Source organism: Lissotriton helveticus, chromosome 1_2 (assembly GCF_964261635.1).
Source record: "Lissotriton helveticus chromosome 1_2, aLisHel1.1, whole genome shotgun sequence".
NCBI classification, from domain to species: domain Eukaryota; kingdom Metazoa; phylum Chordata; class Amphibia; order Caudata; family Salamandridae; genus Lissotriton; species Lissotriton helveticus.
In genome coordinates, this window is record NC_136058.1 from 186,218,527 (window position 1) to 186,236,628 (window position 18,102).

General features: G+C 51.7%; 1 protein-coding gene across 42 annotated transcripts in view; it reads right to left on the bottom strand.

The window, feature by feature from the left end:
* LOC144799531 (uncharacterized) overlaps nucleotides 1–18,102 on the bottom strand; it is a 5,513,712-nt gene that overhangs the window by 376,725 nt on the left and 5,118,885 nt on the right. For all 42 annotated transcript variants that reach the window (XR_013603860.1, XR_013603862.1, XM_078671256.1 and 39 more), the window contains one exon: nucleotides 14,697–14,756. Coding sequence is in view for 40 of the 42 variants with exons in the window: in XM_078671256.1 (XP_078527382.1) it covers nucleotides 14,697–14,756 (60 nt within the window). In the remaining 2 variants the exon portion in view is untranslated. The remainder of the gene's footprint in view (nucleotides 1–14,696; nucleotides 14,757–18,102) is intronic.

Genomic DNA, 18,102 nt, shown 5'->3' on the forward strand with positions numbered 1-18,102 from the left:
CCCGCAGAATTCCGTGTTGTGGTACTTCTCCAACTACGCCCACCCTTACTATTCAGGCAGTAGTGTTTTGTGAACGTGTGCAGGGGTGCCCATGTAGGTGCCTGGCAGATATCAGCAACGGAACTCCATGTCTCAAAGGAGTAGAGGCTACCATCGCCTTGGTAGAGTGGGCGCGCAGTCCTACTGGAGGTTCCTTTTTCACCAAAGAATAGCAGATTTTTTTGATGCATAGGACAACCCATTGAGAGCTGGTACATTCGTGCACACCCAACCTTTCTTGGCACCAACATAACCCACGAAGAGTTGATCATACACCCAGAAATCTTTAGTGCGGTCAAGGTAGAAGGAAAACGCACATTTTGGGTCCAGACGGTGTAGTCTCTCCTCCTCTTTGGAAGGGTGCGGAGGCGGGAAGAAGTTGGGCAATGTGATGGTCTGACCTATGTGGAAAGAGGTAACCACTTTGGGCAGAAAAGAGGGCCTAGTGATAAGGACTACTTTGTCCGTATGAACTTCAAGAAAAAGAAGCTTGGAGGAAAGTACCTGAAGCTCACTCACCCTGCGAGCAGATGTGAAGGCAAGCCGGAAAGGGGTCCGCAAGGTAAGAAGACAAAGAGAACAATTATGATGCAGCTCAAAGGGAGCACACATAAGGAAAGTAAGAACAAGATTCAAGTCCCACTGAGGCATTAAGTAAGGAGGCGATGGATGAGTAATACCCTTTAAAAATCTATTTAAAATTGGAGACTTGAAAAGAGAAGGCTGATATGAAAGGCGAAGATAGGCAGAGATGGCAGAAAGGTAGCCTTTAAGGGTGCCCAGCGCAGAGCCCTGCTGAATCAAATATAGAATGAAGAGTAGAATACCCGGAAAGAGGGGCAGAAAGGGGATCCACAGCCTTTGCTGTAGATCCCCTTTCTGCCCATCTTTCTGTCCCATCTACAGGTGTATACCGTTTTAGTGGAGGGACGCCTGGCTGCCAAGATGACTTTACAGACTTCTTGAGGAAGTTCGAAAGCGTCAACTGCTCAATCTCCATGCAAGGAGGTGGCGGCTGGACAGGTTCAGGTGGAGGACCGTCCCCTGCTGCTGCGTTAGTACCTCCCGAAGAGGCAGTCTGATGGGAGGATCAATGGACGTGCTCAGTCCGGAGCCACAAGAATGACTTGGGCCTGGTTGGGTTTGATCTTCTTCAGCACTCTGGGCAGATGTGCTACAGGCGGGGAGGCCTACAAGAGGCCGCAATACCACACACGAAGAAAAGCGTTGCAGAGCGAGTGCCGCATTAGAAACTCAAAAGTGCAGAACTGCTTACATTATACGTTCCCTTCGGTGGCAAACAGATCTAGCCAAGGCTCTCCCCACTGCCGAAAGAGACCTTACACCACCTCCGAGTGAAGACGCCATTCGTGATCCATCATGCATGGGCGGATGAGTTCGTCCTCACTGCCGTTCAGGAAACCTGCCAGTTGTTGAACCACCAGGGATATGACCTGATGTTCCAGCCATGTCCAAAGGTAAAGGGCCTCTTGACATAGGGTCTACGACCCCACCCGACCTGTTTATTGGAGTATCACATGGCGATGGTGTTGTCTGTGAACACCTGCACTACTCTTCCTTTGACAAAAGGAAGGAATGCCTTCAGTGCAAGACGGATTGCCCGGAGCGCCAAAAGGTTGATGTGGAGACTGGACTCTGCCAGAGATCAGAGACCCCTGATTTCCACCTCCCCCAGGTGGTTGCCCTATGCCTTCAGCACATTAATATTGAACCACAACGAGTGCAGGAGGACTGCCGTAGCCTGGAGGTGGGAGATAACAGCCTGGAGTGAGCTTGATTTCAACAGCCAGTCGTTGAGATATGGGAAGACTGGAACACCTGATCTATGCAGATAAGCTGCGACCACCGCCATCACTTTTGTGAACACCCGAGGGGCACTGGTAAAGGCCACAGGGAGCACGGTAAACTGAAAATGCTTGTGGCCTACCATGAACAGTAGGTAATGCCTGTGGGCTGGCAGGACAGGGATGTGCAAATGGGCGTCCTGCAAGTCCAACGCTATCATCCAGTCTCCGGGATCGTGGGCAGACAGGACCTGAGCCAACGTGAGCATTTTGAACTTCTTCCAAAAGAAGCGGTTGAGGGCCTGAGGTCTAAGATAGGATGCAGGCCTTTGTACTTCTTGGGTACTAGAAAGTAGTGGGCGTAACAACCACAACCTACTTGTGGCACAGGGAACCTTTTGATAGCTCCCTTGTCAAGAGAGCTTCAACTTCCTGGTGGAGAATGGCCAAGGGATCCTCTAAAATGCGATGAAGTGCTGGTGGCATGGAGGGATGGAGAGTCTCGAAGGAGATGGAGTAGCCCCTTCGGACTATCTGCAAAACCCACCTGTTCGATATGATGTTTTGCCAGTGGAGGAAGAGATGGCAAATCCTGCCACGCACTGGCCTCTGGTGGCCCTGAAAGGTCGAACTAGGAGGGTTTGGAAACTAATGCAGGAGGGCATGGTTGGTCTGGCTCACCCGCTGGCCCCAAGAGCCGCGCCATTGGGTCCCACGTCCTTGGCCACGCAGAGGCTGGGTAGCTTGTGTGGCCCTGTGGCCAGAATGAATGGAACATCGTGGGGCACCCCTTCCGTAGCTACAAAAGGAGCGAAAAGTGGACTGCGTGGGGCGAGAGGTTGCAGCAAGGCTCAAAAATCTGGCTGTCTCCCTAGAATCCTTGAAGCGCTCAAGCGCTGAATCCGCCTTGTCACCGAACAGGCGACGGCCATCAACGGGCATGTCCAAAAGGGTGGATTGGACATCCCCAGAGAAACCAGACGTCCTCAACCAGGCATAGCGCCTCAAGGCTACTGATGTGGAAACTGTTCTGTCCAGGGAGTCGGCGGTATCCAGCCCATACAGAATGGTGAACTTAGCTGTGTCTCGACCCTCTGCCACTGCGCGGATGAGAATGGCCCAGGCCCCCTCCGGGCACTGTGGCAGGACTTGCACAACCGTGTCCCACACTATATGGGTATAACCGCCCAAGAGGCATGCGGTGTTCACCGACCACAGCGCTAAGCTGGCAGTTGAAAACATCTTCTTACCAAGTTGGTCCAGCTTCTTGGATTCCCTTACTGGGGGAGCAGTAGGGAATGTGCCCTGAAAGACAAAGCTTGGACCACCAAGCTCTCGGGGTAGGGTGTTGGCAGAGGAAAAGTGAGTCACCGGGCCGGGCGGTGGCATTGGGCAATCATCCTGTCCACAGGAGTGCCTGTGCTGGGCTTGGACCAAGTGCCCAGAAGGACATAGGTGAAGGCTTCATTAAAAGGCAGCAGGTGCTCCAAAGAGGCCGCTGCCGTTTGAAGTACAAGTTAGACCTGGCACCTTGGCGTGAGTCTCCCTTCCTCTTTTTGCTGATGTGCCTCAGATGTTTTGCTAGTGTTCGCTGCTCAGGGCACTGCGCCATGGCCAACCCGTGACGCAGTGCAAGTGCTCCCAATGTAAAGTGTATCCATGATTGATTTCCACGATTGGCTTATTTGGTTTACTGTCAGTCCCCAGTAACGTGCAGGAGGAGTGCCGGGGCTTGTAGATACAAATGCCGCTAGTGGGCCTGCAGCGCTGGTTGCACCACCCACAGAAGCGGCCTCGTAACATGTGTCTCGGGTCGGCCATTGCAGACCCCGCGTGCAGTCTCGTACTGCCACGCTGACTGCGCAAGTGCCCACACTTGCCAGTCCCTAAACCTTCCCTAACCTTCATATCAGTCACCCCTATGATAGGCCTACGGGCAGGGTGCATTGTAAGCGTGAGGTAGGACAAGCCTAGAGTGTGGCATGTCCTAGTAGTGAATTACCGCCTTTTTCGTTCTTCACTATTGAAGGGCTACCTGTTCTCTTAGGCCAAGATGGGCTGCCGGAACTATTACACGCTATAGTCCCGGTAGACTCAGGGAACACGGTGGCACGTCGAGTTTAGTATGCCTGAACTCAGAATAATAAAATACTTCCTTTAGCAAGGTTTATTTTAATATCCTGTGTTTTCAAATGCTACTTTTAGAAAGTTAGCCTTTGCTCGCCAAACTATTCGGCCCGCCTCTGCCAGGATGTGTATCTGTTGTCTGGTTTGTATGAGTTACAGGGCTGGGGAATTCCCGGGGACAGTCTGGGCCTCCAGGTGGTGAATAGGGTGCTTACACCAGGATGGGTGGGCGGAGTAGTCCTTGACTCTAGATAGGGTTGTGCTCCACCACCACAATACTGGCTCCACCTCCTGCGGAGCGTCTGATGTCCCTGCCCTGCACCCTGAAAGAAGACGGCAGCTTCCTGTAAACATAGTACTCCAAAACCGGGTTGAACTAGGCTGAGGCCCCCTGGCCTGCAAAGACAAAAGAAACGCAGTATAAATATAGGAGCTCCGCTCCTTACAAATCAGATCCAGTTTTGACCACGACAAACCTCTGCCTGACTAGAAGGACCAAGAGAAGCTGAAGGAAGGAAACAAGTCTGTATCCTGTAAGACTGGCCTACAGTGGGGCCTTGCTGAGAACGGAGAGGAAAGGACCAGAGAGGACTTTGTAGACTTGTGCCTGAAATGATCCCCAAGGGCTTGATTGCGAGCTTGCCCCCTGAACGGAACCCCAGGACCATTGGGTTCTATTCTGCTTGTGCCTGTTGGCTGTTGGGCCTTAGTTCTTATTCCCTCGCCGGAGCTGTGACTCGGGTGCCTTCGCCCCTCCCAAGGTCGTGACACCCCGGAGCCTGGTCGCCCCGCCGCAGAGAGCCCCGCTCACCCCTGAGCCGCTCTTCACTTCAGTGCCGCGGAGCGCGTTGTGCGCCTCTCATCTTCTCCAGCCGGAATCTGCACGGAGCGCATGCCATAGCCTCGGACGGTCTGTACGTCGTCACGTACCCAACTGTCTCGCTTTGCCCTCCTGCATACCAAGGCTCGTGCCGCACCTCAAGAAAGGCCTCCCCGTACAGTGGTACCGGAAGCCTGGTGCTGCACCCGTCGGCCCGAGAACGCGACGCCCCTCACAGATCCACGAGTACGACCTGGCGTGCTAAGAAGTAGTATGCCCCGCAGGCCTGAACGGCGACTCGCCCCATGAGCTGCATCGACCCCGTATCGCCACAACCCTCCACAGTCCTGCTCCCCCGCCTCGCACCTCGAGGGGGCTCCGAGCCGAAGAGAACCTATGGAGAACCGTCGGCCTCGTCCTGGGTCCGCCCTCACCAGTAGCCGCGCTTGAAACACCTCGGACATCCACAGCAAGGTACACCTGAACTCCGCCTCGAGTTCATATCGGATCCAGGGTCCGCAACGTTCTGTTTTCCCTGTCATCGTACCTTGCTGCACAAAGAACATTGAAAGACTAGATTTGCCTATTTAAATCTGGTGGCCTCAAATCGCTAAACGTTATATGGTCTTGTGGTAACTCTGCAGCTGAAGTATTTTTGCATAAAGTCTACGTATTTTTGATACAACCTTACGACTGGTGTCCATTTGTGGTGGGTCCGTGGGTTTCCTGTGTATGATCATAAATGCTTAACTTACTATCGCCCTGAAGATTAGCCTTGTCTGCTCACGCCACACTACCTAGAGGGTGAGCAGGGGTTATTCGAAGGAGTAGTTCCCTTGCCCTGACTGGAGGAGGAGGCCCCTGCTTGTCGCAAGTACGCACTTATGCCAACCAGAGACCCCCGAGTCTAACATTGGCAGCAGCGGTGAGGATTCCGAATTTGCATATATGGTTTATGTACAGTAAATTACTGATCACCACGCAGTGAGAGCAGACCTATAAGGAAGCCACAGATTTATTGTCTTGCCGAGAGATCTCGTATCGCCGAACCATGCCTGGTTCACTCCCCGCAGGAGCACCCTCTGTCGTCTCCGGAATCGATGATGTTAACTGGGAAGAGCTTGAAAATTACAAAGGCGAGCAGCTGAAAGCCTTCTGCTCAAAGTTCCGAGTCGCCCACACCGGGTGCAAAAACAAAACCCAGACCATCAAGGCCCTGAGAGCCTGGAAAGAATCAAGAGAACCAGCTGGTGGTGGATCCACCGGATAGCCTTGTCGAGGTGCCCCGGGGCCTGTCGTCAGAAGAGCTGGCGGACAGGGCCGCAACCAGAGCGCATGAAGTAGAGACGGCAAGATTGAATGGACAGATGGCGATGGAAGAGAAGAGAATCCAGATGGAGCATGAAATACGCATCAAAAAATTGGAGCTGAAAGCAAAGAGCTTGGACTCAGCTCCTGGTGGCAGCACAACGCCAGCGCAGGTAGAGTCAAGGGTCTACGTACCGAAGGATGTGGTAAAGGAGTATTTTAAGGGGGATGACATAGGGCAGTGGTTTCGGGCCTACGAGGTAGCCATGTCCTCCCACCGGGTCCCTGAGAGAGATTGGGGAGCGGGGTTGTGGGGAAGGTTCCTGACCGAGGGGCGGGATACCCTGCTAGATCTTCCCTCTGAAGAATCTAACTCCGACCAGCACATGAAAGATACCCTGATGCGCAGATTTGGGTTAACCCCTGAGATGTACCGACAGCGGTTTAGGAATTGTGTGAAGATTCAAGGGGGTACGTATGTGGAGTATGTGACCTTTTCTGCAGAGCGCTGGATGGTTGGGTGAAGGGCAGCAAGGTAAATGATTTTCAAGGGCTGCTTGACTTAATGGCATGGGAGCACTTGTCGCTTAATTGTTTTCCTGAGTTACGCCAGCACCTGATCGATAGCAAGCTGTCCAACCCGAGGAAGCTTGCTGAGGAAGCGGACCGCTGGCTCAGCACCAGGGTCCACAAAGGTCCAGTGGGAGACTCAGCCAAAGGTGGGCAGGGTCCCCAGCAGATGAGTGGGGGGACAGGGGAAACAGAAAGGGTTCCACAAAGGCCCACAAAGTAATCCCCAAGGGAACCAAGGGAAAGGTTCTCAGCCTCCTCCATCCCCGAAACCGAGCGGGGCCCGATAGGTAAACCTGTTCAGAGAGGGCCTATCACCTGTTTTAGGTGTGGCGACCAGGGTCACGTTGCCTCTGACCCTAAGTGTCGCCTCTTTGCAAAACCCGCACCCATTGGTCCTCCCCCCAGGCAAATAGCTAATGTTAACTTTGGGGAGGAAGTAGCTGTCCAAAGGGGTGGGGATCCCGTCCAGATGACCCTAGTCTCGCTAGGAGACAGTGAAATGGTCCCAGAAAACTACCTACCCAATAACACTAAGAAATATGGGCAAGTAGTGACCATCAATGGAAAGAAGGCGGAGGCTCTTCGAGGTACAGGAGCCAGTGTGACTGCAGTGAGGCAGCACCTGGTGTCTTAAGAGCAGGTGGTACCGCACGCCTACTGTAGGGTTATCAATGCTGACAATTCTGAGAGCCAGTGTCCGATGGCTCAGGTTCCCTTCGAGTGGGGGGAGGGTCTCAGGTACTTTGCAAGTCGCTGTGAGGACCTCCATGCCTGTAGATTGTCTGCTAGGGAATGATTTGGAGAACTCCCCTTAGGCAAAGGTGGAGAAAACGACTCATCTGCGGATGGTGGGTCTACCCGACTGGGCGTGCATGACCAAGCGGTCCATGACAGCCAGTAGGGGTGTTGAAGAAGTCTTGGATCCCGAAGGAGAGGCCCAGGAACCGGCCTTAGAGAGAAGACACAGGGGGCACGGACAGCCGGCCTCTGCAGTTCCCACGGCCCAGGAGGAGGCAGACCTCGAGGGGGATGCCCTGGAGCCTACCGGGAAACAGATCACTGAACTGGGAGACCTGCCTGAGCTGACCCATTGGCAGCAGGAGGGAGGCCCCTCCAGGGAGGAATTCTGCAAGGAGCAGAAAGAGTGCCCTTCTCTCGTGGGTATGCGGCAGCAGGCTGCAGACCAGGCCAATGGTGTTCAGTCTGGAAAACACTTGGTCTACTGGGAGAACGATCTCCTGTATTCAGAGCCTAAGGCTGCTGAACCGGGGTCAGCCCGTGCGCTGGTGGTACCCCAGAAGTTCAGAGCCTTCCTACTGGGGTTGGCTCTCGATGTGCCGTTAGCAGGACATTTGGGGATGGACAAGACCTATGACAGGCTTGTCACCCACTTTTATTGGCACCAAATGCACAGGAACTCAGATGCTCACTGTAGGACCTGCCAGACTTGCCAGGCAAGTGGTAAGTGTGGAGGGAAGAACAAGGCTCCCCTCCAACATTCCCCGTCGTCAGTACCCCATTCCAGCGAGTGGGAATTGACATTGTGTGGCCTCTGGACCCCAAGACAGCCCTGGGCAACAGGTTCATCCTGGTCTTGGTGGACCATGCCACCCGATACCCTGAAGCCATCCCTCTGAGGACAGTGACGGCCCCCATGGTGGGACGAGCACTGATGGGAATTTTCTCCCGAGTGGGATTTCCTCTAGAGGTGATGTCTGACAGGGGCACCAATTTCACATCCAAGTATATGAAGTCCCTTTGGCAAGAGTGTGGTGTAGCCTACAAGTTCACCACCCCTTACCACCCCCAAGGAAATGGGTTGGTTGAGAGATTCAATCGAACCTTGAAAGGCATGATCATGGGCCTAGAAGGACCGATGAGGCGTAAGTCGGACGTCCTCTTGCCAGGCCTACTCTTAGCATACCGAGAGGTGCCACAGAAGTCGCTCAGGTTCAGTCCCTTCGAGCTTCTGTACGGTCACCCGGTCCGCGGAAATCTGAGTCTGGTTACGGAAGGCTGGGAGCAATCTCCCAGGAAACCTCCCCAGTCTGTATACAGTTACATGCTGGCCTTCCGAAATCAGACCAGGCGATTCAGGCAACTTGCTGAGGCAAACCTGGAAGTCAGCCAGGAAGAGATGAAGCGGTGGTATGACCAGAATGCCACTCTGGTAGAGCTTCAACCTGGACAAAAGGTGTGGGTCTTGGCCCCAGTGGAGCCCTGTGCACTTCAGGATAAGTGGACGGGTCCATTTGAGGTGGTGGAGCGCAAGAGTCCTGTCACCTACCTGGTGAACTTGCAATCTCCCAGGAACCCTTTGAGGGTCCTACATGTTAACCGCCTTAAGCCCCACTTGGAGAGGTCCGAAGTGGGCATGCTGTTGGCAACCGATGACGGAATGAAGGAGGAGACCGAGTCTCTTCCGGACCTCTTGGTGGCCTCCGAGCGAGATGGGTCAGTGGACGGAGTTAACCTCTCATCCTCCCTGACCCCGGAGCAGCAGAATGATTGCTGCCAGTTGCTGGGGCAATTCTCTGACTTGTACTTCCTGGTGTCACAGATGGGAAACATCCTATACAACGCAACTTTTACCACACAGTGCTTTTACATCGCAACTTTTACAACGCAAACCATTACAACGCATTGCGCTGGGGGGCGCTCTAGGATAGGGAATACGTTTAATTTATTATCCAACACCTTCCCTAGTGTCCACGGGGACTGGAGTTGGAATAGCAAATTAAACTATTCACTATCCAGCACCCCAAAGCGCTATGCGTTGTAAAGGTTTGCGTTGTAATACTTGCGATGTAAAAGCATGCGTGGTAAAAGCATGCGTTGTAATGTCATACATCCGTCACAGATTGGTGCGTCCATGATGTGGACACGGGAGACAGTTTGCCGGTGAAGCACAAGGCTTCCGTGTGACTTACAGGGTACGAGCCTGCATCAAGGAGGAAGTCTCGAAGATGTTTGCTCTTGGGGTGATTGAGTCCTCCAGCAGTCCTTGGGCCAGCCCAGTGGTTTTGGTCCCGAAGGCTGCGAGAGCCACACCCGAACTACGGTTCTGTGTGGACTATCGAGGACTCAATTCAGTCACGAAGACTGACGCGCACCCCATCCCCAGAGCCGATGAGCTCATCGATCGGTTGGGGGCTGCCCGGTATCGCAGCACGTTCGACTTAACGTCTGGGTACTGGCAGATCGCCTTAACTGACGGGGCCAAAGAGAGGTCAGCGTTTTCAACACCAGATGGGCATTACCAGTTCCGGGTCATGCCATTTGGGATGAAAAACGCCCCTGTCACCTTCCAGAGGTTGGTCAACCAGGTGTTGGTTGGACTGGACGCGTTCAGTGCCGCCTACCTGGACGACATCGCAGCGTTCAGCGGTACGTGGACCGAACACTTGCGACACCTGTGGGAAGTATTGACGGCGCTGCGCAAGGCAGGCCTCACAATCAAGGCAAGCAAGTGTCAGATCGGGCAGGGTTCCGTGGTGTATTTGGGACACCAAGTTGGGAGCGGCCAGGTGGCGCCCCTTCAGCCCAAAATTCAGACTATCCTGGCTTGGGAACCCCCCCAAGACCCAAACGGAGGTGAGGGCCTTCCTCGGCCTCACCGGGTACTACAGGAGGTTCGTCAAGGGGTATGGCAGCATTGTTGCCCCCTTGACAGAGCTGACTTCGAAGAAGCAGCCCCGGAAAGTGATCTGGACTGACGCCTGTCAGGAAGCATTCGACACCCTGAAGACGGCCATGTGCACGGCGCCGGTGCTCCTGGCTCCTGATTTCTCCAAAGAGTTCTTAGTGCAGACAGATGCTTCAGAGCATGCGGTAGGGGCTGTCCTTTCACAGATGACTGAGGAAGGCTGGGACCAGCCCGTAGCCTTCATCAGTCGGAGGTTACTTCCACGGGAACAGAGGTGGAGTGCGATCGAGAGAGAAGCTTTTGCTGTGGTCTGGGCCCTGAAGAAGCTAAGACCCTACTTGTTTGGGTCTCACTTCCGCGTTCAGACAGACCACAGGCCCCTCAGGTGGTTGATGCAAATGAGGGGTGAGAACCCGAAACTGTTGAGGTGGTCCATTTCTCTACAGAGTATGGACTTCACGGTGGAACACCGCCCTGGCATAGACCATGCCAATGCTGACGGTCTGTCAAGGTTTTTCCGCCTTAGTGATGAGGAACTCCCTGGGCAAGGGTAGTTCTCCCCACATTTCAGCTGGAGGGGACACGTGTTAGACCTGGCACCTTGGCGTGAGTCTCCCTTCCTCTTATTGCTGATGTGCCTCAGATGTTTTGCTGGTGTTCGCTGCTCAGGGCACTGCGCCATGGCCAACCCGTGCCGCAGTGCAAGTGCTCCCAATGTAAAGTGTATCCATGATTGATTTCCACGATTGGCTTATTTGGTTTACTGTCAGTCCCCAGTAATGTGCACGAGGAGTGCAGGGGCTTGTAGATACAAATACCGCTAGTGGGCCTGCAGCGCTGGTTGCGCCACCCACAGAAGCGGCCTCGTAACATGTGTCTCGGGTCCGCCATTGCAGACCCCGCGTGCAGTCTGGTACTGCCATGCTGACTGAGCAAGTGCCCACACTTGCCAGTCCCTAAACCTTCCCTAACCTTCATATCAGTCACCCCTATGGTAGGCCTACGGGCAGGGTGCATTGTAAGCATGAGGTAGGACAAGCCTAGAGTGTGGCATGTCCTAGTAGTGAATTACCGCCTTTTTCGTTCTTCACTATTGAAGGGCTACCTGTTCTCTTAGGCCAAGATGGGCTGCCGGAACTATTACACGCTATTGTCCCGGTAGACTCAGGGAACACGGTGGCACATCGAGTTTAGTATGCATGAACTCAGAGTAATAAAATACTTCCTTTAGAAAGGTTTATTTTAATATCCTGTGTTTGCAAACGCTACTTTCAGAAAGTTAGCTTTTGCTCGCCTAACTATTCGGCCCGCCTCTGCCAGGATGTGTATCTGTTGTCTGGTTTGTATGAGTGACAGGGCTGGGGAATTCCCGGGGACAGTCTGGGCCTCCAGGTGGTGAATAGGGTGCTTACACCAGGATGGGTGGGCGGAGTAGTCCTTGACTCGAGATAGGGTTGTGCTCCACTACCACAATGCTGGCTCCACCTCTTGTGGAGCGTCTGACGTCCCTGCCCTGCACCCTGAAAGAAGACGGCAGCTTCCTGTAAACAGAGTACTCCAAAACCGGGTTGAACTATGCTCAGGCCCCCTGGCCTGCAAAGACAAAAGAAACTCAGTATAAGTATAGGAGCTTCGCTCCTTACAAATCAGATCCAGTTTTGACCACGACGAACCTCTGCCTGACTAGAAGGACCAAGAGAAGCTGAAGGAAGGAAACTAGTCTGTATCCTGTAAGATTGGCCTACAGTGGTGCCTTGCTGAGAACGGAGAGGAAAGGACCAGAGAGGACTTTGTAGACTTGTGCCTGAAACGATCTCCAAGGGCTTGATTGCGAGCTTGCCCCCTGAACGGAACCCCAGGACCATTGGGTTCTATTCTGCTTGTGCCCATCTGCTGTTGGGCCTTAGTTCTTATTCCCTTGCCGGAGTTGTGACTCGGGTGCCTTCGCCCCACTCACCCCTGAGCCGCTCTTCGCCTCAGTGCCGGGCCGCCAGCTCTCCTGTCACCTCGCCTGCTAACGGAGCGCGTTGTGCGCCTCTCATCTTCTCCAGACGGAATCTGCATGGAGCGCATGCCATAGCCTCGGACGGTCCGTACGTCGTCACGTCGTCACGTACCCGACTGTCTCGCTTTGCCCTCCTGCATACCAAGGCTCGTGCTGCACCTTAAGAAAGGCCTCCCCGTACAGTGGTACCGGAAGCCTGGTGCTGCACCTGTCGGCCCGAGAACGCGACTCTCCTAACAGATCCACGAGTATGACCTGGTGTGCTAAGAAGTAGTACGCCCCGCAGGCCTGTACGGCGTCTCGCCCCATGAGCTGCATCGACCCCGGATCGCCACAACCCTCCACAGTCCTGCTCCCCCACCTCGCACCTCGAGGGGGCTCCGAGCCGGAGAAATCCTCTGGAGAACCGTCAGCCTCGTCCTGGGTTCGCCCTCACCAGTAGCCGCGCCTGAAACGCCTCGGACATCCACAGCAAGGTACACCTGAACTCCGCCTCGAGTTCATATCGGATCCAGGGTCCGCAACGTTCTGTTTTCCCTGTCATCGTACCTTGCTGCACAACGAACATTGAAAGACTAGAATTGCCTATTTAAATCTGGTGGCCTCAAATCGCTAAATACTATATGGTCTTGTGATAACTCTGCAGCTGAAGTATTTTTACATAAAGTCTACGTATTTTTGATACAACCTTACGACTGGTGTCCATTTGTGGTGGGTCCATGGGTTTAATGTGTATGATCATAAATGCTTAACTTACTATCGCCCTGAAGATTAGCCTTGTCTGCTCGCGCCACACTACCTAGAGGGTGAGCAGGGGTTATTCGAAGGAGTAGTTCCCTTGCCCTGACTGGAGGAGGAGGCCCCTGCTTGTCGCAAGTACGCACTTGTGCCAACCAGAGACCCCCGAGTCTAACAGTACCTCTGTCAGGAGGTCAGTCCTGACTGCCAATGTAAGAAGCTCAAGGCCCAAGGCCTCATCTGCCCTACACAACACAACTGCATACGAAGCTCCCTCCTACATACCCACATTAGGGGGGGAGAGCATGCCAAGGTCTGGGGAGATATCCAAACCACTGGCCTCACCCAGTCTGGCTCTTCAAACTGGTCAGCTAAAGTATCTACAGACCCCTCCCAGTCCTCCTCACTCTCCTATGCTGCCACTCAGGGCGATAGGCAACGCCAGGGATGAACAGCGGTACAAAGGTACCCTCCGGTGCCTTCACTGACATTGAGCGACGTTGGTCTGGTGCTATGTCCAAGTAGGGGGGGGTGAGGCTGGGGTCAACGCCAGTTGGTGGCACACCTACGTCGGGGGCATCGTCACTGGATTGGCACCGGGGAAGGTACCATGAGATCAACCGGCATCAATCCGGATCCAGGCCTGGATCCTCGGGCGCCCTCTGGTGCTGGAGCTGCCAGCATTGAAGGCTCAAGGCCCCCAGCTGAGTCTGGGGGGCCAAAGGCGTGCCGGCGGAAACGGGCTGCCCAAAAAGGCTATGAAGACCTTTGTAAAAAGCTCACAGCTGGGCTGGGGATGCTCTGGCTCCAGGAATGCGCAGAGCCATCCCAGAGGTGGGCTCCGAAGACGGAGCTGGAGAGCGACGATGCTCCAGGTCCCATATCGCATCAGATGATGGACGGGGAGAGGGCAAAGAGAGACAATCCTTCTTCTTGTGTTCTTCGATGAGGAGTGGTGGTGGCTCCGCGACCGGTCCCGAGACCTTCCTCTCAACCGGGACCTTCAAAGGCATGGAGTGGACTACCGGCCCTCCAAGAGCTTTTGTGACTGCTCCTGCTAAGACTTCGGATTCATGGCCCGGCAGTCGGAGCATGACCGCTCCAGGCACCAAAGGAACACAAGATGAGGATCCATGATGGACATCAATTTGTAACAGGAGTCACAAAGCTTGAAGCCGGTCAGACGATGAGAAATGGCTTGTGCTATCTGGAGTCGAAGACTTAAAAAGACATCGACAAAAGTTGAAAAAAAATCACAAAATGATTTAGGGGCAAGCTTCTCTCCGCTTCAGCGCTGGCTGGCGCAGAAATAGAAAGAACTGACGTCAGTGGGCAGGGGCGGCATCTAAGTAGACACTGCAACGTCATCCCGGCAACCACGATGCAGACGGTGGACGCGGATTCGACCGACGCCACCTACCGACGAGCAGAGGCATTGCTACAGAAAAAAGTCTCCCGGTCCTGTCTGATGCATGAGGGTAATTCAAAGTTAAGGAATCTATAACTAATGGTCTCTTTCAGAATTTTCTAACTAGGTAGATCACTTGATGGCATATACAAATGATGAAATAATTAAATGAGGTATATTAAATTCTACTACTGGATTCATTTAAACATTTATTTTAAGAACCTTACCATCCTGCTCTTCAATACATTCAAGTATCTTTTGGTCACATCTATTAAATGTAACATCATCTGAAAAATAAGAGTAAATATATTAATGTACACGGAATGGGAATGTTATTTATTTATGTTCAATCTGGTAATGAGTGTATCATGTTACCATCAATATTTACTTACCTGTAATACCAGTTCTCCTCCAGGGAAATCCTCATACAACACACACCCACACTCTCACAACCACACTCTTGTCTTAAAATACAGAAGTTAATGTGAACTTATAGCAAGGTGAAAATGTCACTGAAATTCAGCAGTTATAGCTAAGTGGAGAAACTATAACTCGCACGGTGTTGTCATCAATGATGTAATTTCAGATGTTGCGTTGATGTTATCAATTATGTCATAGAGCATGTCATGATTAAGGTAATATGTGAGGTAATAAGAAGTGCATTGCTAGGACACAAGTTATACTTGCTTCACTGGTGAATGGCAATGCTTTATTTAGTTTAAAATATAAAGTTTCAACCGACATTTTCACCTAACTATAACGTCACTTGCACCTTTGTTTTTTTCCCAGTGAATTTCTCAGTTTAAAAAAAAAATTGAAGTAAGATATAATAGCCATACCTAGCTATAATGTAACTTTAACCTTTGTTTTTTCAGTGAACTTCCAGGATTTTTTTACGTAACGTAATATAGTTCATTATCATTCCTTAGAGGTCTTTTTTACCCCATGGTACTACAGTATTAGCGTGACATTACACTGGGCCATGCTGAGCCCCAAGGCACAGCAAAAAAAACGTTTTACTTTGACCCGAGGGGGTAGGACTTTCTGCGACAAGGGACAGAAGGTCAAGGTACTCCCACTGTGCCTGTTTATTGATTATTTTTATTAGTTGTCTACGACACAGGGACCAAGTCTCCAAGTCATAAAATGGTGGGTGCAACTTTCTCTTCAAGTTGCACTAGCCAATCAGATTGCATGTTTTGAGCTGTGGTACCAGAAGAGTTCTGTTGTGGTACCTTATCACAATATATACATACACTTTGAATAATAATTTTTCTCAAAAACTATAGAACCAATTTATATCAAATAATAAAAAGCATGCTGGGTAAAGATCTAGCTTCCTGCCAAATTTGCTGCAATTTCATTCAGCCATTTTGGCTGTACCACTGTTCAATTTTCCTATAGGAAATTAACCCCCAACCCCAACATTTTTCATGAAGTAGCGGAGTTGGTATGACCTTTTTGCTGGAAAATTTTGGGAACATTTGTCAAACTGAACCAAATTCAGCACAACATTTCTATAAGGATTTTTTAACAGCAATACAGAGAAAACCACTGAACAGAAATATACCAAATTTTACAGAAAGTAAGATCTTTACCCAGAAAGCATGCTTTTGTGATTTGGTGTTCATCCGTTTTGGAAAAATTAAGGTTAACAAAATGGAGATATCTGGACAGTGAATCGCAAATTCAAAAAATAGAGCATTTTGATTGACTGGGAGGACTATTTTTCATCAGCCGGTTTGGTCCTGGAGGACCCAGTGATATAACTGGCTGGCCGCAACATGAAAGAACATGTTGCAGTTCCCATTACAATCCTGTACTGAAAATATAAAAAAAATGTAAGTTGTAGAGATCAGGGTAGTGGGTTCCCTTAGCCCTTAGCCCTTGGGGAGGGGGGTCACAGAGGGACACACCATAAGGGCCAAAATAAAATAAATTGTTCCTCTGGTTCCACAGTACTCTTGCTGGAGATTTTTTGGACTGCTCCTGTAGGACACAGCACAGCACCCCAAGTGGTCCTGCGGGACACCAGCAGGGGCTATTGCAATTTTAATTTTTTTATTTATAGAGTTTGTGAGAAGTTGGCCTGGCATATGATGCTGACTAGTTCTAGTGATCACCTTGTATCAGTCCAAACAACCCTTATGGTGATTGGTTGTAAGTCAACCTTATAGACCAGCTATCCTAATGGTAGCATGGACAAAGCAGTCTTAGGCTAAACTCTTTTGGCATGTGAAGCCAGCTGTTTTACCACAATATAACCCCTTGAATACCAGATGAAAGGACACCACACAGGTTGGTATGAAAATAAACAGTATATTTATTAATAACAACACCTCTGAACTCTTTATGAGGTCAGAGGGCTAAGCACATGACAATCTCTTACGAAAAATACGACAAGTTGCACAAAATTACAATGGTGCCCTAGGGGCACGACGAACAAGTTACTTACCTTCGGTAACGCTTTTTCTGGTAGATACTATATCTGCCTGTGGATTCCTCACCTTGTGAATATCCCCCTTGCGCCAGCAACGTTCGGAAATTTTCTTCGTAGTACGCCGACGTGGGCGACATCACAGGAGCACGGCATCGCGCGCGACTCCGTCTGACGTCACCGACCCCATATCAGGCCCACGCCGGCGTGATGACGTCAGTTCCGCCCTTTTTTCCGTGCCTTCGAGGCACACGGACGGACCAACGACAGCAAATATGCAAATATACAATGTACACAGTACACATAGAACTAAATCAATAGTATAAACATATATACAGAAAAACCAGGTATAGCAGAGTGGACAACGGGGAGGCGGGTGGGTCAGTGAGGAATCCACAGGCAGATATAGTATCTACCAGAAAAAGCGTTACCGAAGGTAAGTAACTTGTTCTTCTGATAGATACATCTACCGTGTGGATTCCTCACCTTGTGAATAGATTCCCACAGAAGTCCCCACTCCCGGAGGAGGGTGCCCACTCTGCTACACCAGGAAGTCTTGGAGGACAGAGCGCGCGAAGTGGCCATCCCTCCTCACCTCGGTATCCAAGCAGTAATGCTTTGCGAAAGTGTGGAGGGAGGCCCAAGTCGCGGCCTTGCAAATATCCTCAACAGGTACACCCCTAGACAAAGCAGATGTTGCAGACTTTGCTCTAGTAGAATGTGCTCTAATACCCTCAGGAGGGTCCTTACCAGCAAGAGAGTAGCAGATCTTGATACACAGGATTATCCACCTGGAAAGTGTGCGCTTGTGCACCGCTCTGCCCTTCTTGCAGCCAGCAAAACCAACAAACAGCTGGTCATCCATCCGGAAGTCTTTAGTCCTGTCCAGATAGAACGACACCGCCCTCTTAGGGTCCAGACGGTGCAGTCTCTCTTCCTCCTTAGACGGGTGAGGGGGAGGATAGAAGGTAGGAAGGGTAATGGACTGCCCAAGATGGAAAGGAGTCACCACCTTAGGCAGAAAAGCAGCCCTGGTCCTGAGAACCATCCTTTCAGCATGAATGGTCAGGAATGGGGGTTTGGAACTTAGAGCTTGAAGCTCACTTACCCTCCTTGCCGAGGTGATTGCAACGAGGAAGATCGTTTTAAAAGAGAGAAGCCTCAATGGACACTTATGCAAGGGCTCGAAGGGAGAA